The sequence below is a fragment of the Eriocheir sinensis genome, chromosome 54, assembly GCF_024679095.1.
Source record: "Eriocheir sinensis breed Jianghai 21 chromosome 54, ASM2467909v1, whole genome shotgun sequence".
Classification (NCBI taxonomy): Eukaryota; Metazoa; Arthropoda; class Malacostraca; order Decapoda; family Varunidae; genus Eriocheir; species Eriocheir sinensis.
The window spans coordinates 2624632-2647131 of NC_066562.1; the positions used below are offsets into that span (position 1 = coordinate 2624632).

The 22500-nt window shown below is 44.5% G+C and overlaps 1 protein-coding gene across 1 annotated transcript in view; it reads right to left on the minus strand.

Moving 5' to 3' along the window:
* Positions 1-16726: 16726 nt before the first annotated feature.
* The window catches only part of LOC126983527 (larval cuticle protein A2B-like), a 7591-nt gene continuing 1817 nt past the window's right edge, over positions 16727-22500 (minus strand). The window contains exons 3-4 of the mRNA XM_050836288.1: positions 20612-20791; positions 16727-17349 (exon numbers count right to left, since the gene is read on the minus strand). Coding sequence (XP_050692245.1) covers positions 17302-17349; positions 20612-20791 — 228 coding nt within the window. The 3' untranslated portion in view covers positions 16727-17301. The remainder of the gene's footprint in view (positions 17350-20611; positions 20792-22500) is intronic.

Genomic DNA, 22500 nt, shown 5'->3' on the forward strand with positions numbered 1-22500 from the left:
CACACACACACACACACACACACACACACACACACACACACACACACACACACACACACACACACACACACACACACACACACACACACACACACACACACACACACACACACACACACACACACACACACACACACACACACACACACACACACACACACACACACACACACACACACACACACACACACACACACACACACACACACACACACACACACACACACACACACACCATCTCTTCTCCTACTCTTCTTCCCTCCCTTCCTCCTCCTCCTCCTCCTCCTCCTCCTCCTCCTCCTCCTCCTCCTCCTCCTCCTCCTCCTCGTCCTCCTCCTCCTTTTCCTCCACTAGTAGTACTTCTTCCCTCTCTCCCTCATCTTCCCTCTCTCTACCATCTTCCCTCTCTCCCTCGTCTCCTCTCTCTCCCTCATCCTCCCTCGCTCCTTCATCTTCTTCTTCCTCTTCTTAGTCCTCTTTTTCTTCTTCTCCTTCCTCTTATTTTTTTTCTTCTTCCTCCTCCTCCTCCTCCTCCTCCTCCTCCCTTGCCAACAGACGTAGACGCAAAACCATCCTTCCAGCAGTCACCTGCCCCGACGAATCACTGTTCCGCGGATCAAGAGACAACGCCAAGGTTGACGTGAGTGTGGTGGGTGACAGCATCGTGAGAGGCCAACTGACTGAATTTTGCGGGCGCAGTATTAAGAACAGAAGATACTGTAACCCTGGTGCAAGATTGCACGATATAGAAGAAGCTGCAGAGATCGTCCCAGACCAAACGGAACAAGATACACTCTTTGTTTTGTTCGCTGGAACGAACGATGTGCAATCGACACAAATGAAGGAAATTTTAGCTAATTACCGACGAGTGATTCGCCGCTACAAGGAAAAGTCACGTCACATCATTGTCTCCGGGATTCTGGTGAGAATCAACGCCTTCACAGGATTCCACAGAAAAGCGTCAAGCATCGACAAGAGGTTGAAATACCCTTGTCAGGACGAGGAAGTTTCGTTCACAAACGCGTGGGATCATTTCTATGATAACCCCGACCTTTGCCGTCCTGACGGTCTTCTCCTTAATGAGATTTGCTCAGCACGGCTTGGTGTGTTGCTGAACGATGAGGTACTTTTGTACTCAAAAAACTTCAAGCGCGTGAGGGGCGCCCACGCAACGTAAGTAACCAAATAGCAGCGACAGCCCAGCACACACCAAGACCCCCAACAGAAAACACACGCAGAAACCCGTCAACTGCGCTCCGAAGCGCCGAAGCTAAGAAAGACATCCATGTCCTGTACACCAATGCGCAAAGTCTCATACCCAGACGGGATGAGCTACTTGCCTACATTGACGTGGAGAAGCCAGACATAATAGCAGTTACCGAAACATGGGCCACCTCTGACCACTTAATGACGGAATTTTCAGTTCCGGGATACGAAAGTTTCTACAAGAACAGACTTTCCAAAAAAGGAGGCGGTGTCATATGTTACGTCAAGAACACGCTCCCTGCAATGAAAATAAAAATAAAAAATTTCAGAAAAATACGACTCCGTCTACATCGAGCTAGAAACTAGCAAGCACAACAAGCTGACGATTGGTACCGTATACAGACCTCCTAAGCAACAAGCAAGTGATGACGCAGCGCTGTATGAGGAAATTCATACCATAACGCAAAACAAGCAGTCAGTAGTTACTGGGGACTTCAATTGTCCCAAAATATACTGGAACACAATGAATGGAGACCAGGAGGGTAATAGGCTACTCGAAATGTTAGAAGACACATTTCTAACCCAGATCATTAACCAACCAACGCGAGAAAACAATATCCTGGACCTCGTACTCGTGATCGACTCCAACCTCGTACGCGAAGGGAGGGTCGGTGAGAAACTTCTGCATTAGAACGGAACACGAGCTTATAGCAAACGCGTCCAAGATGCCAGACTACAGAAAAGCTAACTTCAATCTTGCTTTTGAACTACTACCTCAAACTACTTGGGAGCACCTCAACTTCGCCCTTGCCGACGACGCGTGAAATATCTTAAAAAATAAACTCCTAGAAGTAGAGAGGACAACAGTCCCCAGGACGACCAGGAGAACAAACAACGGCGTAAATTCACCATGGATCACTATCCAAGTCAGAAGGGCGATAAATCTGAAGAAAATAAATTATAACTTGTTGAAGGAAAACAACACAGATGAAGCACGTGAACAATACCACCGCAGCCTCAGAGCTTGCAGAACCCTCATCCGCCAATGTTGGCGCGACTATGAGAAGCGAGTAGCACGCGAATCCAAGTCTAATCCGAAAAAGTTTTTCACTTATATAAGAACAAAAAAGAAGTCGAAAAGCAACATCGGTCCCCTAAAAGATGAAAGCGGCGCCCTAACACAAGACAGCAGACACATGGTCGAAATCCTGAACAAGAACTTCGCGTCTGTGTTCACGGTCGAGAACACAGAGTCGATACCCGAGAGCCCTATTCCACCGAGGGGGATCACCCCCCAAGAAATTGGCTCAATTAACTAACGGGACGTGCAAAACTACCTAGATAAACTAGAGTCGACCAGACCCGACAACTTGTCACCCAGGCTGCTCAAGGAACTCAAGCAGCAAATACTCAAGCCACTCACCGCCATCTATATAATTCAACACTACAACAATAAAGTTCCCGAAGACTGGAAGCAAGCGAACGTAACACCGATCTACAAGAAGAGAGACAAGAGCAAGTCCTTGAGCTAACGGCCAATTAGTTTGACCTCAGTGGCGTGAAAAGTTCTCGAGAAGATTATCAGAGACAAACTCGTCAAGTTTCTTGAAGACAACAATATCATTTCCGATGCTCAGCATGGTTTCAGGAATAAGCGCTCATGCTTAACCAACCTACTGAACTTCTTCCACGGTATATATGAATACTGGGACAATCACATCCCCAGCGATATTATCTTTCTAAACTTCCAAAAGGCCTTTCATAAGGTACCACACGAACGACTTTTCAAGAAACTGAAATCGGCGGGACTAGGAGACAATCTGACTGCGTGGATAAAAGATTGGCTCACTGGAAGAAAGCAACGAGTTCTACTCAACGGGCAGACCTCCGAGTGGCTCCCGGTTACAAGTGGAGTGCCACAGGGGTCAGAGCTGGGCCCCATACTCTTTATTTTATACATATATATATATATATATATATATATATATATATATATATATATATATATATATATATATATATATATATATATATATATATATATATATATATATATATATATATATATATATATATATATATATATATATCAACGAACTTAAACTAGGATTAAAATCCACTCTTTCTAAATTTGCTGACGACACCAAGGTGGGAGGGAAGGCCCTCACGAAAGCAGACTGAAAAATTATCCAGAGAGACCTGAAGCAGATTATTCAATGGTCGGAAAAGTGGCAGATGTCCTTTAACACTACCAAATGTAAAGTAATGCACTGCGGGTCCAGAAATAGCAACCACACATACTACATCACTGCAAGTCCGCCTGCAAGAAAACCAACACTATGCTCGGGTTCATAATGAGAAACTTCGAATACAAGACGCCGGGAGTTATGTTATCCTTATATAACTCGCTGGTAAGACCCCACCTGTAATACGCCGTGCAGTTCTGGTCTCCTAATTACAAGAAAGGCATTGAACTACTCGAGAGAATACAGCGACGCGCTACGAAAATGATACCATCATTGAGAACGCAACCTTACGAAGAAAGACTCGAGCGACTCAATCTCTTCACGTTGGAAAATATACGACTGCGGGGAGACGTGATATAAGTCTTCAAGTACCTGAACAAGTTTAGCAATGTTGATCACTCCAAACTCTTCACGCTACAAACTAACCCGCGAACAAGAAACAACAGTAAAACAATTCAAGCCAAGCGATGCTTTACGGATATCGGAAGGAGTTATTTTTCGGACAGAGTCGTCCGCCACTGGAACAGTCTTCCTGCAGGAGTGGTTAGTGCGGAAACGATCAGATCCTTTAAAAATCGCATTGACCGTCACTTCGCTGCGTCGGGAGTGAACTAAACGCATCCACGAGTACGTTCAGTAGTGCTTTAATCCTTCCCGCAAGCCACTCCTGTTGCTGACGGACTGATTAAATCACTGAAAGCAGGCAGCCTCGCAATGAGCCAATTGGCTTTCTGCTGCCTGCTCATCCATGTTTCCGCATTTTCACGTTTCCTCCTCCTCCTCCTCCTCCGCCTCCTCCTTTTCTTCCTCCTTATCTTCCTCCTCCTCCTCCTTTTCGCCCATCTCCTTACTTCCTCCCTTTCTTCCTTTCCCACTCCTCCTTTTCCTCCTCCCCTCCTCCTCCCGTCTTACATCTTCCTTTTCCTCCCTTTCCCGCCCTCTACTTCCTCTTCCCCTCCCATCCTATTTCTCCCTGCCCTTCCTTTCATCCCCCTCCATTTTCCCTCCCATTCTCCTCCGCCACCTCTTTCCCCCCTCGTCATCCCTCCCCTTACTCCCCTCTCCTTCCCCTCCCCTCCCTCTCCACCCCCTTCCTTCCCCTCCCCTTATTCCCCTCTCCTCCCCCTCCCCCTCCCATACAATATAGTGTAATGGGTGTGTTTTTCGACCCAACGAGAGAAACTCAACCCATTTGAAGGTTGTAATGGGCGGGTGGCCACACACACACACACACACACACACACACACACACACACACACACACGTACACCCACTTACATATGTCAATAATGAAAAGGGAAGCTGGGCAGAGGCAATATAGTACACACACACACACACACACACACACACACACACACAACGTCACATTTGTAAGTTATGAGCGAAATAAAAGGGATAATTTACTCTCTCTCTCTCTCTCTCTCTCTCTCTCTCTCTCTCTCTCTCTCTCTCTCTCTCTCTCTCTCTCTCTCTCTCTCTCTCTCTCTCTCTCTCTCTCTCTCTCTCTCTCTCTCTCTCAGTCTCTGTCTCTCTCTCTCTCTCTCTCTCTCTCTCTCTCTCTCTCTCTCTCTCTCTCTCTCTCTCTCTCTCTCTCTCTCTCTCTCTCTCTCTCTCTCTCTCATTGATTCCATAAAGCGGTTAAGGTTAATTAGAGCGACTGTGTGTGTGTGTGTGCGTGTGTGTGTGTGTGTGCGTGTGTGTGTGTGTGTGTGTGTGTGTGTGTGTGTGTGTGTGTGTGTGTGTGTGTGTGTGCGTGTGTGCGTGTGTGTGTGTGTGTGTGTGTGTGTGTGTGTGTGTGTGTGCGTGTGTGTGTGTGTGTGTGTGTGTGTGTGTGTGTGTGTGTGTGTGTGTGTGTGTGTGTGTGTGTGTGTGTGTGTGTGTGTAAACCTCTCACAGTCGTACCCTCATCCTCTTCGTTTCCTTCTCTCATTTTCCTCTCCTCCTCCTCCTCCTCTTCATCATAAGAGCAATAGTAAATACAGATTCCCTTCTTCTTTTCGAAAAGTAGTAGTAGTAGTAGTAGTAGTAGTAGTAGTAGTAGTAATAGTAGCAGTAGTAGTAGTAGTAGTAGTAGTATCAATAGTAGTAGTAGTAGTAGAAGTAGTATAGTCTGTTTCATTCCATCTGTCCACCAGCAAAGCGGGAATTTTGATGGCTGTGTCACCTGCACATTTCTATGTGGTTCGTGAATACGTGAAAATCAACTGTTGTGATAGACATTCAGGCTTATTTTTCAATAATATATTTGAATGTTTATGTATACAAAAAACAACTCAGTCGTTTGCATCGATAATCTAACATACAAACTTACGAAAAGACAAGCTTGTATCAAATAACATAGTCACGTCATGCTCGAACGATCTAGGGGTTTTCAATTTCATTAATTGATAGCTCATTTCAAGTATATTAAAAGACATCTTTCTCTGCAAGTGCAAATAAAGGGTACCTCAATAATTTACTGCATATTAATAACGCTTAATAATCGAAATAATATTAAATAATAAATAATAACTGTTGAATGCGGTGCTAGGCTATTTCGCATATTAGCCAACCCATGTTATTTACATGCAACACATCAAAATTCCTTATGCATAGCCACTTGCAGAGTCGGATATCACTTTATGTACCTGAATGAGATTTCGGCCTTCGGGAATTGTTAATGTGAGAGGCGAAGCGTTTGAGAATACCCTCCCTGGAGCCTTTGGTAAAGAGCAGCAATAAAACAAGCGACACAGACCTCCGACGGGCAGGCAAAGAACAAGACAAAGTAGCCAGTCCACTACAACCCTTGCCTGTTCGAGAGAATAAAATATATCAGCCGCGTAACGAGATGGTATTAACTTTTAGTTCGGTGTGATTTTATTTTTCGAAAAAATAATCAAACAAAATTCTAGCATATTATAATTCATGAAAATGAAAAACTGGATGCTTCCTTTTGTATAAATCTGAAAGGCTATAGATCGTTCGAGCATGATCAGACTATACTGTTAAATGTACAAGTTGTTCTTTCATGTTCTTGTATGGTAAATTATCGCTGCAAATCGGCAGGTTTGCGGTTCATATTAGAGGGCTTGAAGTTTTTTTTTTTTTTTTTTTGTATATACAAACATTGAAATATATCACTGAAAATATAAAGTTGATCTTCACGCAATCACGAACTAACTTACCTTTCCTCAACGACCTAGAGCAGTTGGTTCAGCACCCTACACGTATCCCCGACCGTCTTGGAGACAGGCCCAACATACTAGATCTCTTCCTTACCTCTAACCCTTCTGCTTACTCTGTCAAACTGTTCTTTCCGTTGGGCTCCTCCGATCACAGCCTTATTTCTGTATCCTGTCCTATCGCTCCTGTGCATCCTCTGGACCCACCAAATGTGCGATGCTTCTGGCATTTTGCTTCAGCTCGGTGGGACGACCTGAGGATGTACTTTTCCGATTTCCCGCGGAATGATTACTGCTTCCAGGAGAGAGACCCCTCTGTGTGTGCCCAGCGCATTACAGAGGTGATTGTCTCTGGAATGGAGGCATACATTCCACGTACTTTCTCTACTCCTCATGCTAAAAAGCCTTGGTTTAATCACGCTTGTTCTCGTGCTGTCAAAGATAGAGAGGCAGCTCACAAACGGCACCAGAGCCTTTGCACTCCTTCTAACCATGATCTTTATGTTTCAACCCGGAATCGTGCCAAATCTGTTCTTCGACTTACCAAAACATCTTTCATAAATAGAAAATGTCAAAATCTTGCTTTTCCTAATTCTTCCCGTGACTTCTTACACCTAGCCAAAAATATCTTCTCCAATTTCACTTCTTCCTCTTTTCCTCCTCTCCTTAACCCTGGCGGCAGCACCGCCGTCTCATCTATCTCTAAGGCTGAACTCCTCTCAAACTTTCTGTAACAACTCCACTCTGGACGATTCTGAGCATATTCTTCCTACTTATCCCCCCTCTGACGCCTTTATTCCTGTTATTAAGATTCTTGAGACTGATGTTTTCTATGCCCTCTCTGGCCTCAACTCTCAGAAGGCTTATGGACCTGATGGAGTGCCTCCTATTGTACTTAAAAACTGTGCCTCCGTGCTGACACCTTGCCTGGTCAAACTCTTTCGCCTCTGCCTGTCAACATCTACCTTTCCTTCCTGCTGGAAGTATGCCTTCATACAGCCTGTGCCTAAGAAGGGTGACCGATCCAATCCCTCAAACTACCGTCTTATAGCTTTACTTTCCTGTCTATCTAAAGCTTTTAAATCAATCCTTAACCGGAAGATTCAAAAGCACCTTTCCACTTCTGACCTTCTATCTGATCGCCAGTATGGGTTCCGCAAGGGGCGTTCTACTGGCGATCTTCTTGCCTTCCTAACTGACTCTTGGTCATCCTCTCTTAGCCGTTTCGGTGAAACTTTCTCAGTTGCGCTAGACATATCGAAAGCTTTCGATAGAGTCTGGCACAAGTCTTTGCTTTCTAAACTGCACTCTTTCGGATTCTATCCCTCTCTCTGTTCCTTCATCTCCAGTTTCCTTTCCGGTCGTTCTATATCTGCTGTGGTAGACGGTCACTGTTCTTCCCCTAAACCTATCAACAGTGGTGTTCCACAGGGCTCTGTCCTATCACCCACTCTCATCCTGTTTTTCACCAATGATCTTCTTTCCATAACAAACTGTCCTATCCACTCATACGCTGATGACTCCACTCTGCATTATTCAACTTCTTTCAACAGAAGACCCTCTCAACAGGAATTACAAGACTCCAGACAGGAGGCTGCAGAACGCTTAACCTCAGACCATGCTGTCATTTCCGATTGGGTTAAAAGGAACCTTGTGTCCTTCAATGCCTCAAAAATTCAGTTTCTCCACCTATTAACTCGACACGATCTTCCAAACACCTATCCCCTATTCTTCGACAACACCCAGCTGTCACCTTCTTCAACACTAAATATCCTCGGTCTATCCTTCGCTCAAAATCTCAACTGGAAACTTCACATCTCCTCTCTTACTAAATCAGCTTCCTCGAGGTTGGGCGTTCTGTATCGTCTCCACCAGTTCTTCTCCCCCGCACAGATGCTTTCCATATATAGGGGCCTTGTCCGCCCTCGTATGGAGTATGCATCTCACGTGTGGGGGGCCTCCACTCACACAGCTCTTCTGGACAGAGTGGAGTCTAAGGCTCTTCGTCTCATCAGCTCTCCTCCTCTTACTGACAGCCTTCTACCTCCTAAATTCCGCCGCCATGTTGCTTCTCTTTCTATCTTTTATCGATATTTTCATGCTGACTGCTCCTCTGAACTTGCTAACTGCATGCCTCCCCCCCCTCCCGGTGCCCCGCTGCACACGACTTTCTACTCATACTCATCCCTATACTATCCAAACCCCCTATGCAGGAGTTAACCAGCATCTCCATTCTTTCATCCCCTTCACTGGTAAACTCTGGAACAGTCTTCCTTCGTCTGTATTTCCTCCTGCCTATGACTTGACCTCTTTCAAGAAGAGTGTTTCAAGACACTTCACCCGAAATTGACCTCTCTTTTGACCACTCTTTACTTTTTACTTTTGTGGGAGCGGCGAGTAGCGGGCTTTTTTTCTTTTTGTACTCTTTTTGTTGCCCTTGAGCTGCATCCTTTCATGTAAAAAAAAAAATGCGCAGGTGCCACGTCATCTACGTTCGCGAGTGGACAGACGGAATGAAACGGACTATAGTAGTAGTAGTACTAATAGTAGTAGTAGTAGTAGTAGTAGTAGTAGTAGTAGTAGTAGTACTAATAGTAGTAGTAGTAATAATAATAATAATAATAATAATAGTAATAGTAATAGTAGTAGTAGTAGTAGTAATAGTAGTAGTAGTAGGTGTAGTAGTAGTAGTAGTAGTAGTAGTAGTCGTAGTAGTAGTATTAGTAGTAGTAATGTAGTAATGATAGTAGTAGTAGTAGTGATAGTAGTAGTAATAGTAGTAGTAGTAGTAGTATAGTGTAGTAGTAGTAAGTAGTAGTAGTAATAATAGTAGTAGTAGTAGTAATTAGTAGTATAGTAGTTAGTAGTATAAGTAGTAGTAGTAGTAGTAGTAGTGGTAGTAGTAGTAGTAGTAGTAGTAGTAGTGGTAGTAGTAGTAGTAGTAGTAGTAGTAATAGCGGCAGTATAGTATTCCCTTGTCAATACATATGTCGGAGTATCATTTTTCAAACCTCAGCCCCCCCCTCCCTCTCTCTCTCTCTCTCTCTCTCTCTCTCTCTCTCTCTCTCTCTCTCTCTCTCTCTCTCTCTCTCTCTCTCTCTCTCTCTCTCTCTCTCTCTCTCTCTCTCTCTCTCTCTCTCTCTCTCTCTCTCTCTCTCTCTCTCTCTCTCTCTCTCTCTCTCTCTCTCTCTCTCTCTCTCTCTCTCTCTCTCTCTCTCTCTCTCTCTCTCTCTCTCTCTCTCTCTCTCTCTCTCTCTCTCTCTCTCTCTCTCTCTCTCTCTCTCTCTCTCTCTCTCTCTCTTCTCTCCCTCTTCTTCTCCTCTTCTCTCTTTCTTCCTCCTTCCTCTTTTCTTTCCATTCCTTTCCTACCCTTTCACTCTCCCTCCCTTTTTTCCTTCCACCTTTCTATCTCTTTTCTTTCCTTTTCTGTTACCCTCTCTCCCTCTTTCTTTCCCTCCCTTCCTCTTTATTCCCTTCTCACCTTCCCTTCCCTTCCTTTCCCTTTCCATCCCTTCCCCTTCCTTTCCCTCCCTTCCCCTTCCTTTTCCTTCCCCATCATTTTTCTACCCTTCCCTCTCTCTTCCATGCTTTCCCTTCCCTTCTTCGCCATCCCTCCCTTCCCTTCCTTTCCTATCCTTTCCTCGCTCCCTTTCCTTCCCCTCCATCCCATCCTCTTCATCTATCCCTTCCCCTTCCTTTACCTACCCTTCCTTCTATTCCTTCCATCCCCTCCCTTCCCTTCCTCTCACACTCCACCCTCTCCATCTCTCCCTTCCCCTTCCTTTCCCTACCCTTCCCTCTTTTCCTTCCATCCTCTCCCTTCCCTTCCTTTCCCACCCGACCCTCTCCATCTCTCCCTTCCCCATCCTTTTCCTACCCTTCCCTCATTTCCTTCCATCCTCTCCCTTCCCTTCCTTTCCCACCCCACCCTCTCCATCTCTCCCTTCCCCTTCCTTTCCCATTCTCTCCTTTTCCTTACCCTTCCCTCGTTTCCTTCCCCCCTTTCCCTCTCTCCCTCCCTCCCCGCCACACCACAAACCGGGTTAAGCGAGAGTCGGGTGGGCTGAGTGAAGCGCCCCCCCCCCAACCCGCCCCCCCCCACACACACACACAATATTTCCGGGTTGCGTGGAGGACCGAATATCAGAGTCCAACCCTTCACATCCATCACATCCAAGTCTCTCACTGTGGGGTTTTTTTCCTATCTGTTTTTTTTTTTATGTATGTGTGTGGGTGTGGGTTTTTTCGATGTATTTTTGGGGGATTTGTTTGTGTATATATATATATATATATATATATATATATATATATATATATATATATATATATTTGTGTGGGTGTGTTGGTGTTGTTGTGTTTGTTGTTGTTGTTGTTTTTATGAAAGAGAGAGAAAAAAATAAATAGCGGTAAAGATTAAAGAATAAATAAAATAAGGAATGGCAAATAAAACGAGAGAGAGAGAGAGAGAGAGAGCAAATGGACACCTGCTGATCTGTTGAATTTAGAGAAAGTGAGAGAGAAAAAGACAGAGCAGGACTTCGAGAGAAAGAGAGAAAGAAAAACGAGAAAGGAAGAAAAGAAAAACTTACTCAGACTAACAAGCTGACGAAAAGAGAGAGAGAGAGAGAGAGAGAGAGAGAGAGAGAGAGAGAGAGAGAGAGAGAGAGAGAGAGAGAGAGAGAGTAATTAGCAGATGAGAATTGAGAATTATTTTATTTCAGAAGGTATTATTTTGTTTTTGTTATCCTGAACCTTGCTTCTGAGACCAACAAATAGACAGATAGATAGATAAATAGATAAATATATATATATATATATATATATATATATAGAGAGAGAGAGAGAGAGAGAGAGAGAGAGAGAGAGAGAGAGAGAGAGACGTGTACTTAGCAATCTCGGTAAGGTATTGTACTTGCATGTATATGTGTATTTCTGTATGTACGTATGTGTGTGTGTACGTGTGTTCGAATCCCCGTGACGTGAAGCCTGACACACCATTACGCTAAGCAGACTGCCGCAGATTGCCCGGACAAGCCCCCCCCACCCACCCTAGGCAAAGAGGATCACGCGGGATGCAAGAGGAAGAGGAAGAGGAGGAGGGGAAAGAAGGGGAGGAGGGGAAAGAAGGGGAGGAGGAGGAAGATGTAGGGGATAGAGAGGAGAGGGGAAGGAGGGAGGAATTGAAGAAGGGAAAGGGATGAGGAAGGGAGGAAGGGAAGGGAGAAAAGTAACAGGTGTGTGTGTGTGTGTGTGTGTGTGTGTGTGTGTGTGTGTGTGTGTGTGTGTGTGTGTGTGTGTGTGTGTGTGTGTGTGTGAGAGAGAGAGAGAGAGAGAGAGAGAGAGAGAGAGAGAGAGAGAGAGAGAGGGAGAGAAACAATTGTGCGTGTGTGTGTGTGTGTGTGTGTGTGTGTGTGTGTGTGTGTGTGTGTGTGTGTGTGTGTGTGTGTGTAAGGGAGAGAGAAGGAAAAGTTGAGCCTGTTGTGTTCTCCCTATTTTTCCTCCCTCCCTTTATTTTTTCTTCCATTCACCTTTCTCCCTCCCTTTCCCTATCCTCTCTCTCCTCTCTCTCTCTCTCTCTCTCTCTCTCTCTCTCTCTCTCTCTCTCTCTCTCTCTCTCTCTCTCTCTCTCTCTCTCTCTCTCTCTCTCTCTCTCTCTCTCTCTCTCTCTCTCTCTCTCTCTCTCTCTCTCTCTCTCTCTCTCTCTCTCTCTCTCTCTCTCTCTCTCTCTCTCTCTCTCTCTCTCTCTCTCTCTCTCTCTCTCTCTCTCTCTCTCTCTCTCTCTCTCTCTCTCTCTCTCTCTCTCTCTCTCTCTCTCTCTCTCTCTCTCTCTCTCAATAAGCGTCTCTGTCCAATAAGATTTTAAGGTTTTCACGCGAATCTTTTCTGTCGCGGCGCCAAAACCTTTTAATGGATTTTAATATATTTACATTAATACCTCCTCGCGTCCCCCACCGCCGCCGCTCCCGCCGCCGTCAGTTAAACATCACCACCACTGTCCCCACCACCACCGCCTATCACTGTTTTTACCACCCCCACCATACTGTCTCTCTCTCTCGCGCTCTACTGCAACATCTGAGGAGTGGTGGAGGTGCCTCCCTTGTATCTCGTGTGACAGCCAAGTCCTGGAGCTTAAGTTCATATTCTTCCATAATAAGCCTTGAACACTACTCCTTGGACTATGTAAGCGTGCGTGGCCTGAGGGTCCAGTGTCCAGTATCTTCATCCACTCAGTCTGACCTGATATTGCTGGAACTGATGTCAAGGGAGTGGCTTTGGAAGGGAGAGGTCGTGATATTGTTGGAACTGATGTCGAGGGAACGGCTTAATAAAGGAGAGCTCGTAATACGGGTGCCAGTTATCAAGTGAATGTATTGCAAGCAGCCATTAACCCGTAAAAGCGGTTCACAGAAAGTTCGTAAGCGGCGGTGGGTGAGTGGTCAGCGTGCAGGTGCGGCGTTTAAGTGGGTCCAGGTTCGCGTCCCGCCCGCCGCCACAAGCTGGGATTTTTCAGTTATCGCCGAGTGGCCCAGACTACCCACATGCTGTCCTGGTGACCGCGAGAGAGAGAGAGAGAGAGAGAGAGAGAGAGAGAGAGAGAGGGAAGGAAAGGGATGGGAAGGGAAGGGATTGGATAGGAAGGGGAGAGAAGGGAAGGAAAGGACAGGGAAAGGAAGGGAAGGGGAGAGTTTAAATGGGAAGGGGAGAGGAGAGAAGGAAAGGAAAAGGAAAGAAAGGGAAGGGACCAGATGGGAAGGGGAGAGGAGAGAAGGAAAGGAAAGGGAAAGAAAGGGAAGGGAAGGGAAGAGAAGGAAAGGGAAGGGAAGGGAATGGATTAGATAGGAAGGGGAGAGAAGGGAAGGAAAGGAAAGGGAAAGGAAGGGAAGGAGAGAGTTTAAATGGGAAGGGGAGAGGAGAGAAGGAAAGGAAAGGGAAAGGAAGGGATGGGAAGGGGAGAGGAGAGAAGGAAAGGAAAGGGAAAGAAAGGGAAGGGAAGGGAAGATTACTGAGAGAAAAATATGACTGAATGTATTGTGTGCGTGAGCCAGACAAGATGGCGCCACTATAAAACACTTGCCTGCGCCACTAACGGGCAGGGCAGAGCAGCGGGACCCATCAGGAAAGCTTACCGCGCTATAGGCCTGAAGAAACAGAAAATTATTATTATTATTATTAGTAGTAGTAGTAGTAGGAGGAGGAGGAGGAGGAGAAACGAACGTAGAAGATAAAAGTTAAGCCATATTGTGCCCCAACTTAAATTACCATATATTTTAAGAAGACCTTTTCCTCCATCTTATTTTTTTTTTTTATGACTGGGAAGTGAGATTTATTTCCTCGTCTTGCAAATCACGGAATATAATTTGAAAGCCACTTAATTTCGTAGTAGCCTCTTCTCTCTCTCTCTCTCTCTCTCTCTCTCTCTCTCTCTCTCTCTCTCTCTCTCTCTCTCTCTCTCTCTCTCTCTCTCTCTCTCTCTCTCTCTCTCTCTCTCTCTCTCTCTCTCTCTCTCTCTCTCTCTCTCTCTCTCTCTCTCTCTCTCTCTCTCTCTCTCTCTCTCTCTCTCTCTCTCTCTCTCTCTCTCTCTCTCTCTCTCTCTCTCTCTCTCTTTATTTAAACATCAAGATACAATGGTATACATAGACAAAAGGGGCGGGGAAATTGTCTCCATGCTAAAGACGGCCTCTGTCTTGAGGTCGCCTATCTTAAAGCATTGTCACTAGTGTTGTGTTGTACTTGTGCTCAGCGGATGTGACTAGGGCGGGTAAATGCGACACAAGGCATAAGCCGCCACTCACCTGCTGGGTGTTCATTGCCTTAACGCCCACTTCACCCGTGAAGGCGTTCCACAGGTGGGCCGTGGCACTCGTGAAGCCCCTCTGGTACCTGGCTGTGGGGCTTCTCGGGATTTCAAGGAGGAGGTCGTTAGCCACCGCCGCTCTCGTGGTGTGCTGGCTTCTCCTCCAAGGGAGCCGTAGTGCCGCCAGGTGAGGTGTATGTTGGACCTGGGCCTTGTGTAGGACTGTGATGGCTCCGACCCTTCTCCGGTGCCCGAGGCTGTCGGGCATACAGCGGGGGGCGTCCTGCTGGTGATGTAGCTGCATCGCGGATAAGTCGCTCTGCCTTCCTCTGCACTCTGTCCAGCAGCGAAAGGTGACATTGGGCACTACTCATCCAGGAGAGAGGGGAGTATTCCATGACGGGCCTCACCTGGGCTTTGTACAGCCTCAGGAGGCCGTCTGCGTCGAGTAGGTGCCGCACGCGACGCAGGAGTGTCACCCTCAGGGAGGCTCTGCGCGCCACACACTCCAGGTGGCGGTCGAAACTGAGTCTGGAGTCGACCTCCACCTCCAAGATGTTGATGGAGTCCTTGATGGCCAGCGTGTCGTCCCCAAACTTCAGCCGTCCCTGTAGGAGTCTGGCGTCCTCCCCGGAACGCGAAATGACCATGGCCTGGGTCTTCTCGGCAGCAAACTTGACTTGCCAACGTCGTCCCCAGGCCAAGATGGTGGTTGGTGGCTTCGATCACGTCCGCAGTTTCCTCCCTGGTGTAGCTGTGGGACAGGGTGCAGTCGTCGGCGTAGGCTGAGGCCACTGGTAGGCCACGGAGCAGCTCGTCGAAGTATGCGTTCCAAAGAATCGGGGCCAGTACTGATCCTTGTGGAACGCTGGCAGTGATTGGGTAACTGCCTGACGTGCACCCGTTCACCACTACCCTCAGACTCCGGCCGTGCAGGTAGCTCGAAAACAGCTGCAGCAGTTGTCCTGTGATGCCGAGCTGTTCGAGCTTGGCCAGGAGGCCCCTGTGCCACACACAGTCGAATGCCCCAGCAATATCTAGGGCAACAACAAGTGAGGGGCGACCAGAGTCCAGGGCGTCATGCCAAGACTTGCTGAGCAGGAGGAGGAGGTCTGATGCCGAGCGACCTCTCCTGAACCCGTGCTGACGAGGAGACAATAGATGGTTCTCCTCCAGGTGGCGCGTCAGTTGCTCAGCAATAATCCGCTCCAGGATCTTGCTAACAACCGACAGGAGCGAGATTGGGCGGTAGTAGGTAGGGTCTGTCATGGTCTCTCTCTCTCTCTCTCTCTCTCTCTCTCTCTCTCTCTCTCTCTCTCTCTCTCTCTCTCTCTCTCTCTCTCTCTCTCTCTCTCTCTCTCTCTTTGCACAAAATTTCAGCTTGGTCGGATAGATGGGAGATGCCCTTTAACGTAGACAAGTGCCAGGTCCTTCAAGTTGGAACGAGGAATAAGAAGTTCGATTACGAAATGCGCGGCGTTAACTCAAAAGCGTTCAATGCGTCAAGGACTTGGGGGTCAAAATCGCGTCAAACCTCAAATTCTCACAGCAATGCATCAATGCAGCAAATAAAGCGAACAGAATGTTGGGCTTCATTAAAAGAAACTTTTTATTTAAGAATAAAGATGTAATACTCCCGCTCTACAACAGTTTAGTCAGACCCCACTTGGAATATGCGGTTCAGTTTTGGTCTCCCCACCATGCAAAGGATATTGCTAAATTAGCAGGTGTTCAGCGTCGGGCAATGAAAATTATCCCTTCCTTGCGCAACAAATCCTACGAAGAAAGGCTTTCTACCCTTAACATGTTCTCTCTTGAGAAACGTTGCCTCCGAGGAAAACTGATCGAATGTTTTAAAATACTTAATGGTTTCACGAATGTAGACAGATCAACATTGTTTCTGATCGATGACACTTTGCGCACGAGGAACAATGGCGTAAAACTCAGATGTAGACAAGTAAATTCAGACTGCACCAAATTTTTCTTCACCAACGTTGTAGTGCGAGAATGGAATAAGCTCCCACCATCAGTGGTCCAGTGTAACACGATTGACTCTTTTAAAAACAAGCTCGACCGTCACTTCCTTCAACTTAATATCAACTAGAGTAGAAATGCAAAGTTTTGGAGTCTTCTGATTAATGTAAAATCACTTAGGCTTAAGGACAGACCACCAAGTCTGGACTATGGGGTCTATGTGGTCTGATTTTCTATGTAAATCTATGTAAATCTCTCTCTCTCTCTCTCTCTCTCTCTCTCTCTCTCTCTCTCTCTCTCTCAAACTTCAATTAAGGATAAAATATAAAAAAAATGGTTTGACATCATAATATATTACATAATCAAACAGTAGACCATTATACAAAAGCCTTAAACATACAGGTAAGATTATATAGATATGTAGTTTTGTTAATAAATTAGTTGTGTATAAATAAACTCCATCGAAACGTAATATAGGGTTAAGGAAATGCATGATAGGTTACACTTACGAAAGCTCCTGTTAAAAGCTCTCCCTCCCTTCCTTCCTTCCTCGGCCGTTCCCTTGACATCCGTTCCAACAGTATCACACGCTCTCCCTTCCTTCCTGGCTGACTGACTGACTGACTGACTGACTAATAAAACACCTGATTGGTTAAATTCAACTAAGTCAGTCAGCCAGCCAGTCAGGTGAGTCACTCCAATTAATTAAGGAGGAAAGGTGAAGAGCAGGGGAGGGGAGAGAAAGTTACCTGAGCTATATATACGTTTACATGAGAGAGAGAGAGAGAGAGAGAGAGAGAGAGAGAGAGAGAGAGAGAGAGAGAGAGAGAGAGAGAGAGAGAGAGAGGACAGGTGTGGAGGATCAGGTAACGCATCTAACACCTGTCTTTTTCTTCTTTTTGGACAGGTAAGTGTGTTAGCGGCGGCGGTGGTGTAGCTGGTGGCCGACCCCTTCATAGGACACCTGAGGAAAGAGAGTAGTAGTAGTAGTAGTAGTAGTAGTAGTAGTAGCCGCGATTCGAACCCTGGCCCGCGGATTCTTAGGTAGGCAAGCTTACCACTGCACCACGGAGACGGAAGAATTAAACATGGGTGAATTAAATATGTAAGAAATAAATGAATGAGATATAAATGAAATAAGTAGTAAACGAGATAAAACATGAGTTAACGAATGAAAGGAAACATGGAATAGACGGCTTACTAGGAGGAGTAAGAGGCGAGGAAAGGAAAGGAGTGATAAATGGAAAGGAAAGAGGAGAGGGAGAAGGAGGAATAGAAGAAGAAGAAGACGTAGGAGGAGGAGGAGGAGGAAAAATGGGAAGTGGGAAACGAAAAGGTGAAAAGGAGTGGAGGTGAAAGAAGAAAATAAGTTTGAATTAAATAAATGAAGGAAGGAAGTGATATTAAAAGGAAATTAAAAAGGGAAATATGGAATGGACATGTTAGGTAAATCAGAAGAAGGAATAGAAGGAGAAGAAAAGGAAGGAGGAAGAGGAGGAATGCGAGGTGGGAAACGAAAGGTAAAAACGAGTGGAGGAGGAAGAATAAAATAAATACGAATGAAATAAATGGAGAAAATAAACGATAATTGAGAAAATGAAAAGAAAATAAGAAAAGGAGGAATAGGAAGTGAGAAATGAAAAAGTGAAAAAGATTGGAAGTTGAATAATAGAATAAATATGAATAAAGTAAATGAGGAAAGTAAATGATAACCGAAAAAATGAAAAAAATAACCAAAAAGGTAAATATGAAATAGACAAGTTAGGTAAATCAGAAGGAGGAATAGAAGAAGGAGAAGACGGAGGAGGAAGAGGAGGAGGGATAGGAAGTGGAGGAAGTAAATGATAAACGAAAAAAATGAGGAAAAAAATAAAATAACCAAAGAGGGAAATATGGAGTAGACAGGATAGATAAAATCAATTGGTATAAATAAAACCAACCAATCCATCAACCATAAAACACAACAACCAGCGCGACTCTAAAAATAAAACTTACACTCGTTCAATCATTGTTTTGGTTAATGCGTTCATATTTATTTTTTTCGGGATTTATTTTATCATCATTTTTAATCCATCGTGTCATCCCCTCCTCCACCTCCCCCCCTCTCCATTACCCCCCCCCCTTCCACCACTCTCACCTTCAAAATGGAAATAAAATAAAATGGAAATTGATATGAATGACAAAAAGTATATTGTAAAGTAGCACAACCCACACAATACTACCCCTTTTTTTTTTTTTTTTTTTTTTTTTGGCTTGCGGGGGACAACTTTTTTTTTATATAACAGGAAACTTTTTGTGTCATAGATATGTTTTTTTTGTTATTCATTTTTGATTGCACATCTTTTATTTTCCTCGCAATTTCTTCTCTTTTCATATATTTTTCAGACATCAATTTCTGACTGAACTTTTTTTTTTCTTTTTGGCTTGTAAGTTCAGATATTCAAATATTCGTTTTTCATAGCAAACTTTTCATTTTTTTCGTATATATATCTTTTTTTTCAGAAAGATTAGCCGTAATTTTTTCTTTCTTTTTATCTTTTGTTTGTGTTTGTTTTGGTGTGTGAGTTTTTTGTGATACTGTTTCAGAGGTGAGAGAGAGAGAGAGAGAGAGAGAGAGAGAGAGAGAGAGAGAGAGAGAGAGAGAGAGAGAGAGAGAGAGCAGCAGCAGCAACAGCAAAAAAAAAAATCTTCATTATTCACTAGATACATTTTGATTTCGGTTTTTATTTTTTTTTTATTTATTTATTTATTTATTTATTTATTTTTTTTTTTGCTTTCTTTTCATTGTCAATCGTTTTCTTTTCTTTGATTTTTTTTGCAAGTTCAGATTTTTCAACTATTTTTTTTACGCAAGTTTTGTATTTCACGAGTCGTTCTTTTTTTCGCGGTTTTTTCCCGACTCCAATATGAACTTTTTTTTTCATGTGTGCAATTTTTTTTTTTTTCCCACGAAGCCTCAGGTAGAACGATAATTGGGTCTCCTTCCTCCTCCTCCTCCTCCTCCTTCTACTCCTACTCCTCCTCCTCACCTCTCCTCTCCTCTCCCCTTCTCTCTCATCCTCATCCTTCACCACTACCACTACTACCGCCACCTCCTCTTATACCTCCTCTTGCTCCTCTTCCTCCTCTTCCTCCTCTTCTCCTCTCTTCTCTCCTCTCCTTTCCTCTCCTCTCCCCTTCCTTATCATCCTCCTCCTCCATCTCTTATACCACATACCCTTATACCTCCTCCTCCTCTTCCTCCTCCTCCTCCTCCTCCTCCTCCTCCTCCTCCTCCTGGCAAACACCTGGCGAGGCAAACAGCACAGGTAAATATGATTGGCTTAACCTGACTTAGGCAAACGAGGTGCACGGATGACCTGTGTGTATGTGCATGTGTGTGTGTGTGTGTGTGTGTGTGTGTGTGTGTGTGTGTGTGTGTGTGTGTGTGTGTGTGTGTGTTTCACCTCACCTGGATATTTTTTACGGACACTCTTACCTGTATGTTTTTTTTCTGTATTTTTTATTACTTTTCTATTACCTATTTATTTTACCTGTTCTACCTGTAATTAACTATCTTGGGTATTTGTATATATCACTTTACCTGAACTTTTTATTACTTTTCTAATAAATCTGTTTCCTCTTGGTTTTTTTTACTTATTCTTTCTTTATTCATTCTATCTTATTCTATCCGTTGTCTGTTTCATCCGCCTTACTTTCCTTTTCTCACTAACCACTCCTTCATCTTCCTCTTCATCCTCCTCCTCATCTTCCTCCTCCTCCTCCTCCTCTCATCTCCTATCCTTCACCTGTCTGTCTTTCTCATAATCTTTCTCACCATCCTCATTACTTTCTCTCCACTTATCCACTTACCATCATTTATCAATCACCTCTCACTACCCATCATCACTGTCGCCACCTGTCTACTTCCCCTTTCCTTTATCTCATTATCTACTTCCCACCTGTCTTAATTACCATTCCTCTGTCTCACCTTCTCTTTCTACCTTCTACCTACTTACCTTTCCACCGTTTGTTTGTTTCCTTTCACTTTTCTTCACTTTTCTGTCCTCGTGTGTCCATTTACTTACCTCACCTTACTTCCTCTCTCACCACCTGTCCACCTCACCTTCCTCATTACTTCCTCTCCACCTGCGTGCTCTACTTAACCTTTCTCTTCATTTTCATTACTTACATTCCACCTATCACCTCCCATCACATCTCTCATCTTCCCATCACCTGTCCCTCACCTGTGCCTGATAGCCGTTGACATGATCGGCCGTGTAGCGCACCACCTGTCTTCGTCCGTCTGGCAGTAGCACATGGTAGGAGCCGCTCACCACCTGCCCGTCGGAGTTCTGGACGTGGCCGTGGTCTGTGCCGGTGTAAGGGTCAGTCACGCCGTACCCGAAGTCATAGGGAATGGGAGGCTGTCGGGGCAGGAAAGGGAAGGGAGATAGGAGGAAATGGGTGAGTTAGTAATGGTGGTGATGTTGAGCAAAAGTAATAAGGATGCTGGGAATGCCTGGGATGCGCTAGAATGTGTCAGTGCTTAGGTTAGGTTAGGTTAGGGTAGGGTTAGGTTAGGTTAGGGTTAGGTTAGGGTAGGGTTAGGTTAGGTAGTAAAAGTAATAAGAAATAGGGTGCTGGGATGTGCTAGAATGTGTCAGTGCTTAGGTTAGGTTAGGTTAGGTTAGGTTAGGGTTAGGTTAGGGTAGGGTTAGGTTAGGTAGTAAAAGTAATAAGAAATAGGGTGCTGGGATGTGCTAGAATGTGTCAGTGCTTAGGTTAGGTTAGGTTAGGTTAGGGTTAGGTTAGGTAGTAAAAGTAATAAGAAATAGGATGCTGGGATGCGCTAGAATGTGTTAGTGCTTAGTTTAGGTTAGTTTAGGTTAGGTAGTAAAAGTAATAAGGAATAGGATGATGGGATGCGCTAGAATGTGTTAGTGCTTAGTTTAGGTTAGTTTAGGTTAGATAGTAAAAGTAAGAAGGAGTAGGATGCTTTAGAATGTGTCAATGCTTACGTTAGGTTAGGTTAGGTTAGGTTAGTTTAGGCTAGGTTAAATTAGGTTAGTTTAGGTTAGGTCAGGTTAGGTTAGGTAGTAAAAGTAATAAGGAATAGGATGCTGGGATGCCTTAGGATGTGTCAGTGCTTAGGTTAGGTTAGGTTAGTTTAGTTCAAGTTAGTTAAGTTTAGGTCAAGTTAGGTTAGGTTAGGTTAGTTTAGTTCAAGTTAGGTTAGGTTAGGTTAGTTTAGTTCAAGTTAGTTTAGTTTAGGTCAAGTTAGGTTAGGTTAGTTTAGTTCAAGTTAGTTAAGTTTAGGTCAAGTTAGGTTAGGTTAGGCTAGTTTAGTTCAAGTTAGGTTAGGTTAGGTTAGTTTAGCTCAAGTTAGTTTAGTTTAGGTCAAGTTAGGTTAGGTTAGGTTAGTTTAGTTCAAGTTAGTTAAGTTTAGGTCAAGTTAGGCTAGGTTAGGTTAGTTTAGTTCAAGTTAGGTTAGGTTAGGTTAGGTTAGTTTAGTTCAAGTTAGTTAAGTTTAGGTCAAGTTAGGTTAGGTTAGGTTAGTTTAGTTCAAGTTAGTTAAGTTTAGGTCAAGTTAGGTTAGGTTAGGTTAGTTTAGCTCAAGTTAGTTAAGTTTAGGTCAAGTTAGGTTAGTTTAGCTCAAGTTAGTTAAGTTTAGGTCAAGTTAGGTTAGGTTAGGTTAGTTTAGCTCAAGTTAGTTAAGTTTAGGTCAAGTTAGGTTAGGTTAGGTAAGGTTAAGTAGTAGAAGCAATAAGTAATAGAATCCTGGGATGAATTAGAATGTGTCAGTGCTGGCGACAATGTAAGACAGAGGTATGAAGGGATGGGATGCCTGGGAATGGGGAGAGAGATGGTAGGGAATGGGATTAGTGAATGATGAAGTGCTGATGATAATGCTGAGCGAAAGTAATGTAGATGGAGGAAGGAAACAGAAAAGAATGATAGGCTAGTGATGGGTGGAAGAAATTGAAATGGGATGCTCTGTAGATGGGAGGGAGAGAAATAGAAGTAGTGTAGATGGAGGAGGGAACCAAAAAAAAAAGATAGGTTAGCGATGGGTGGAAGAAATAGAAATGGGATGTTGTGTAGATGGGAGAGAGAGAAATGGGAGAAAAATGGT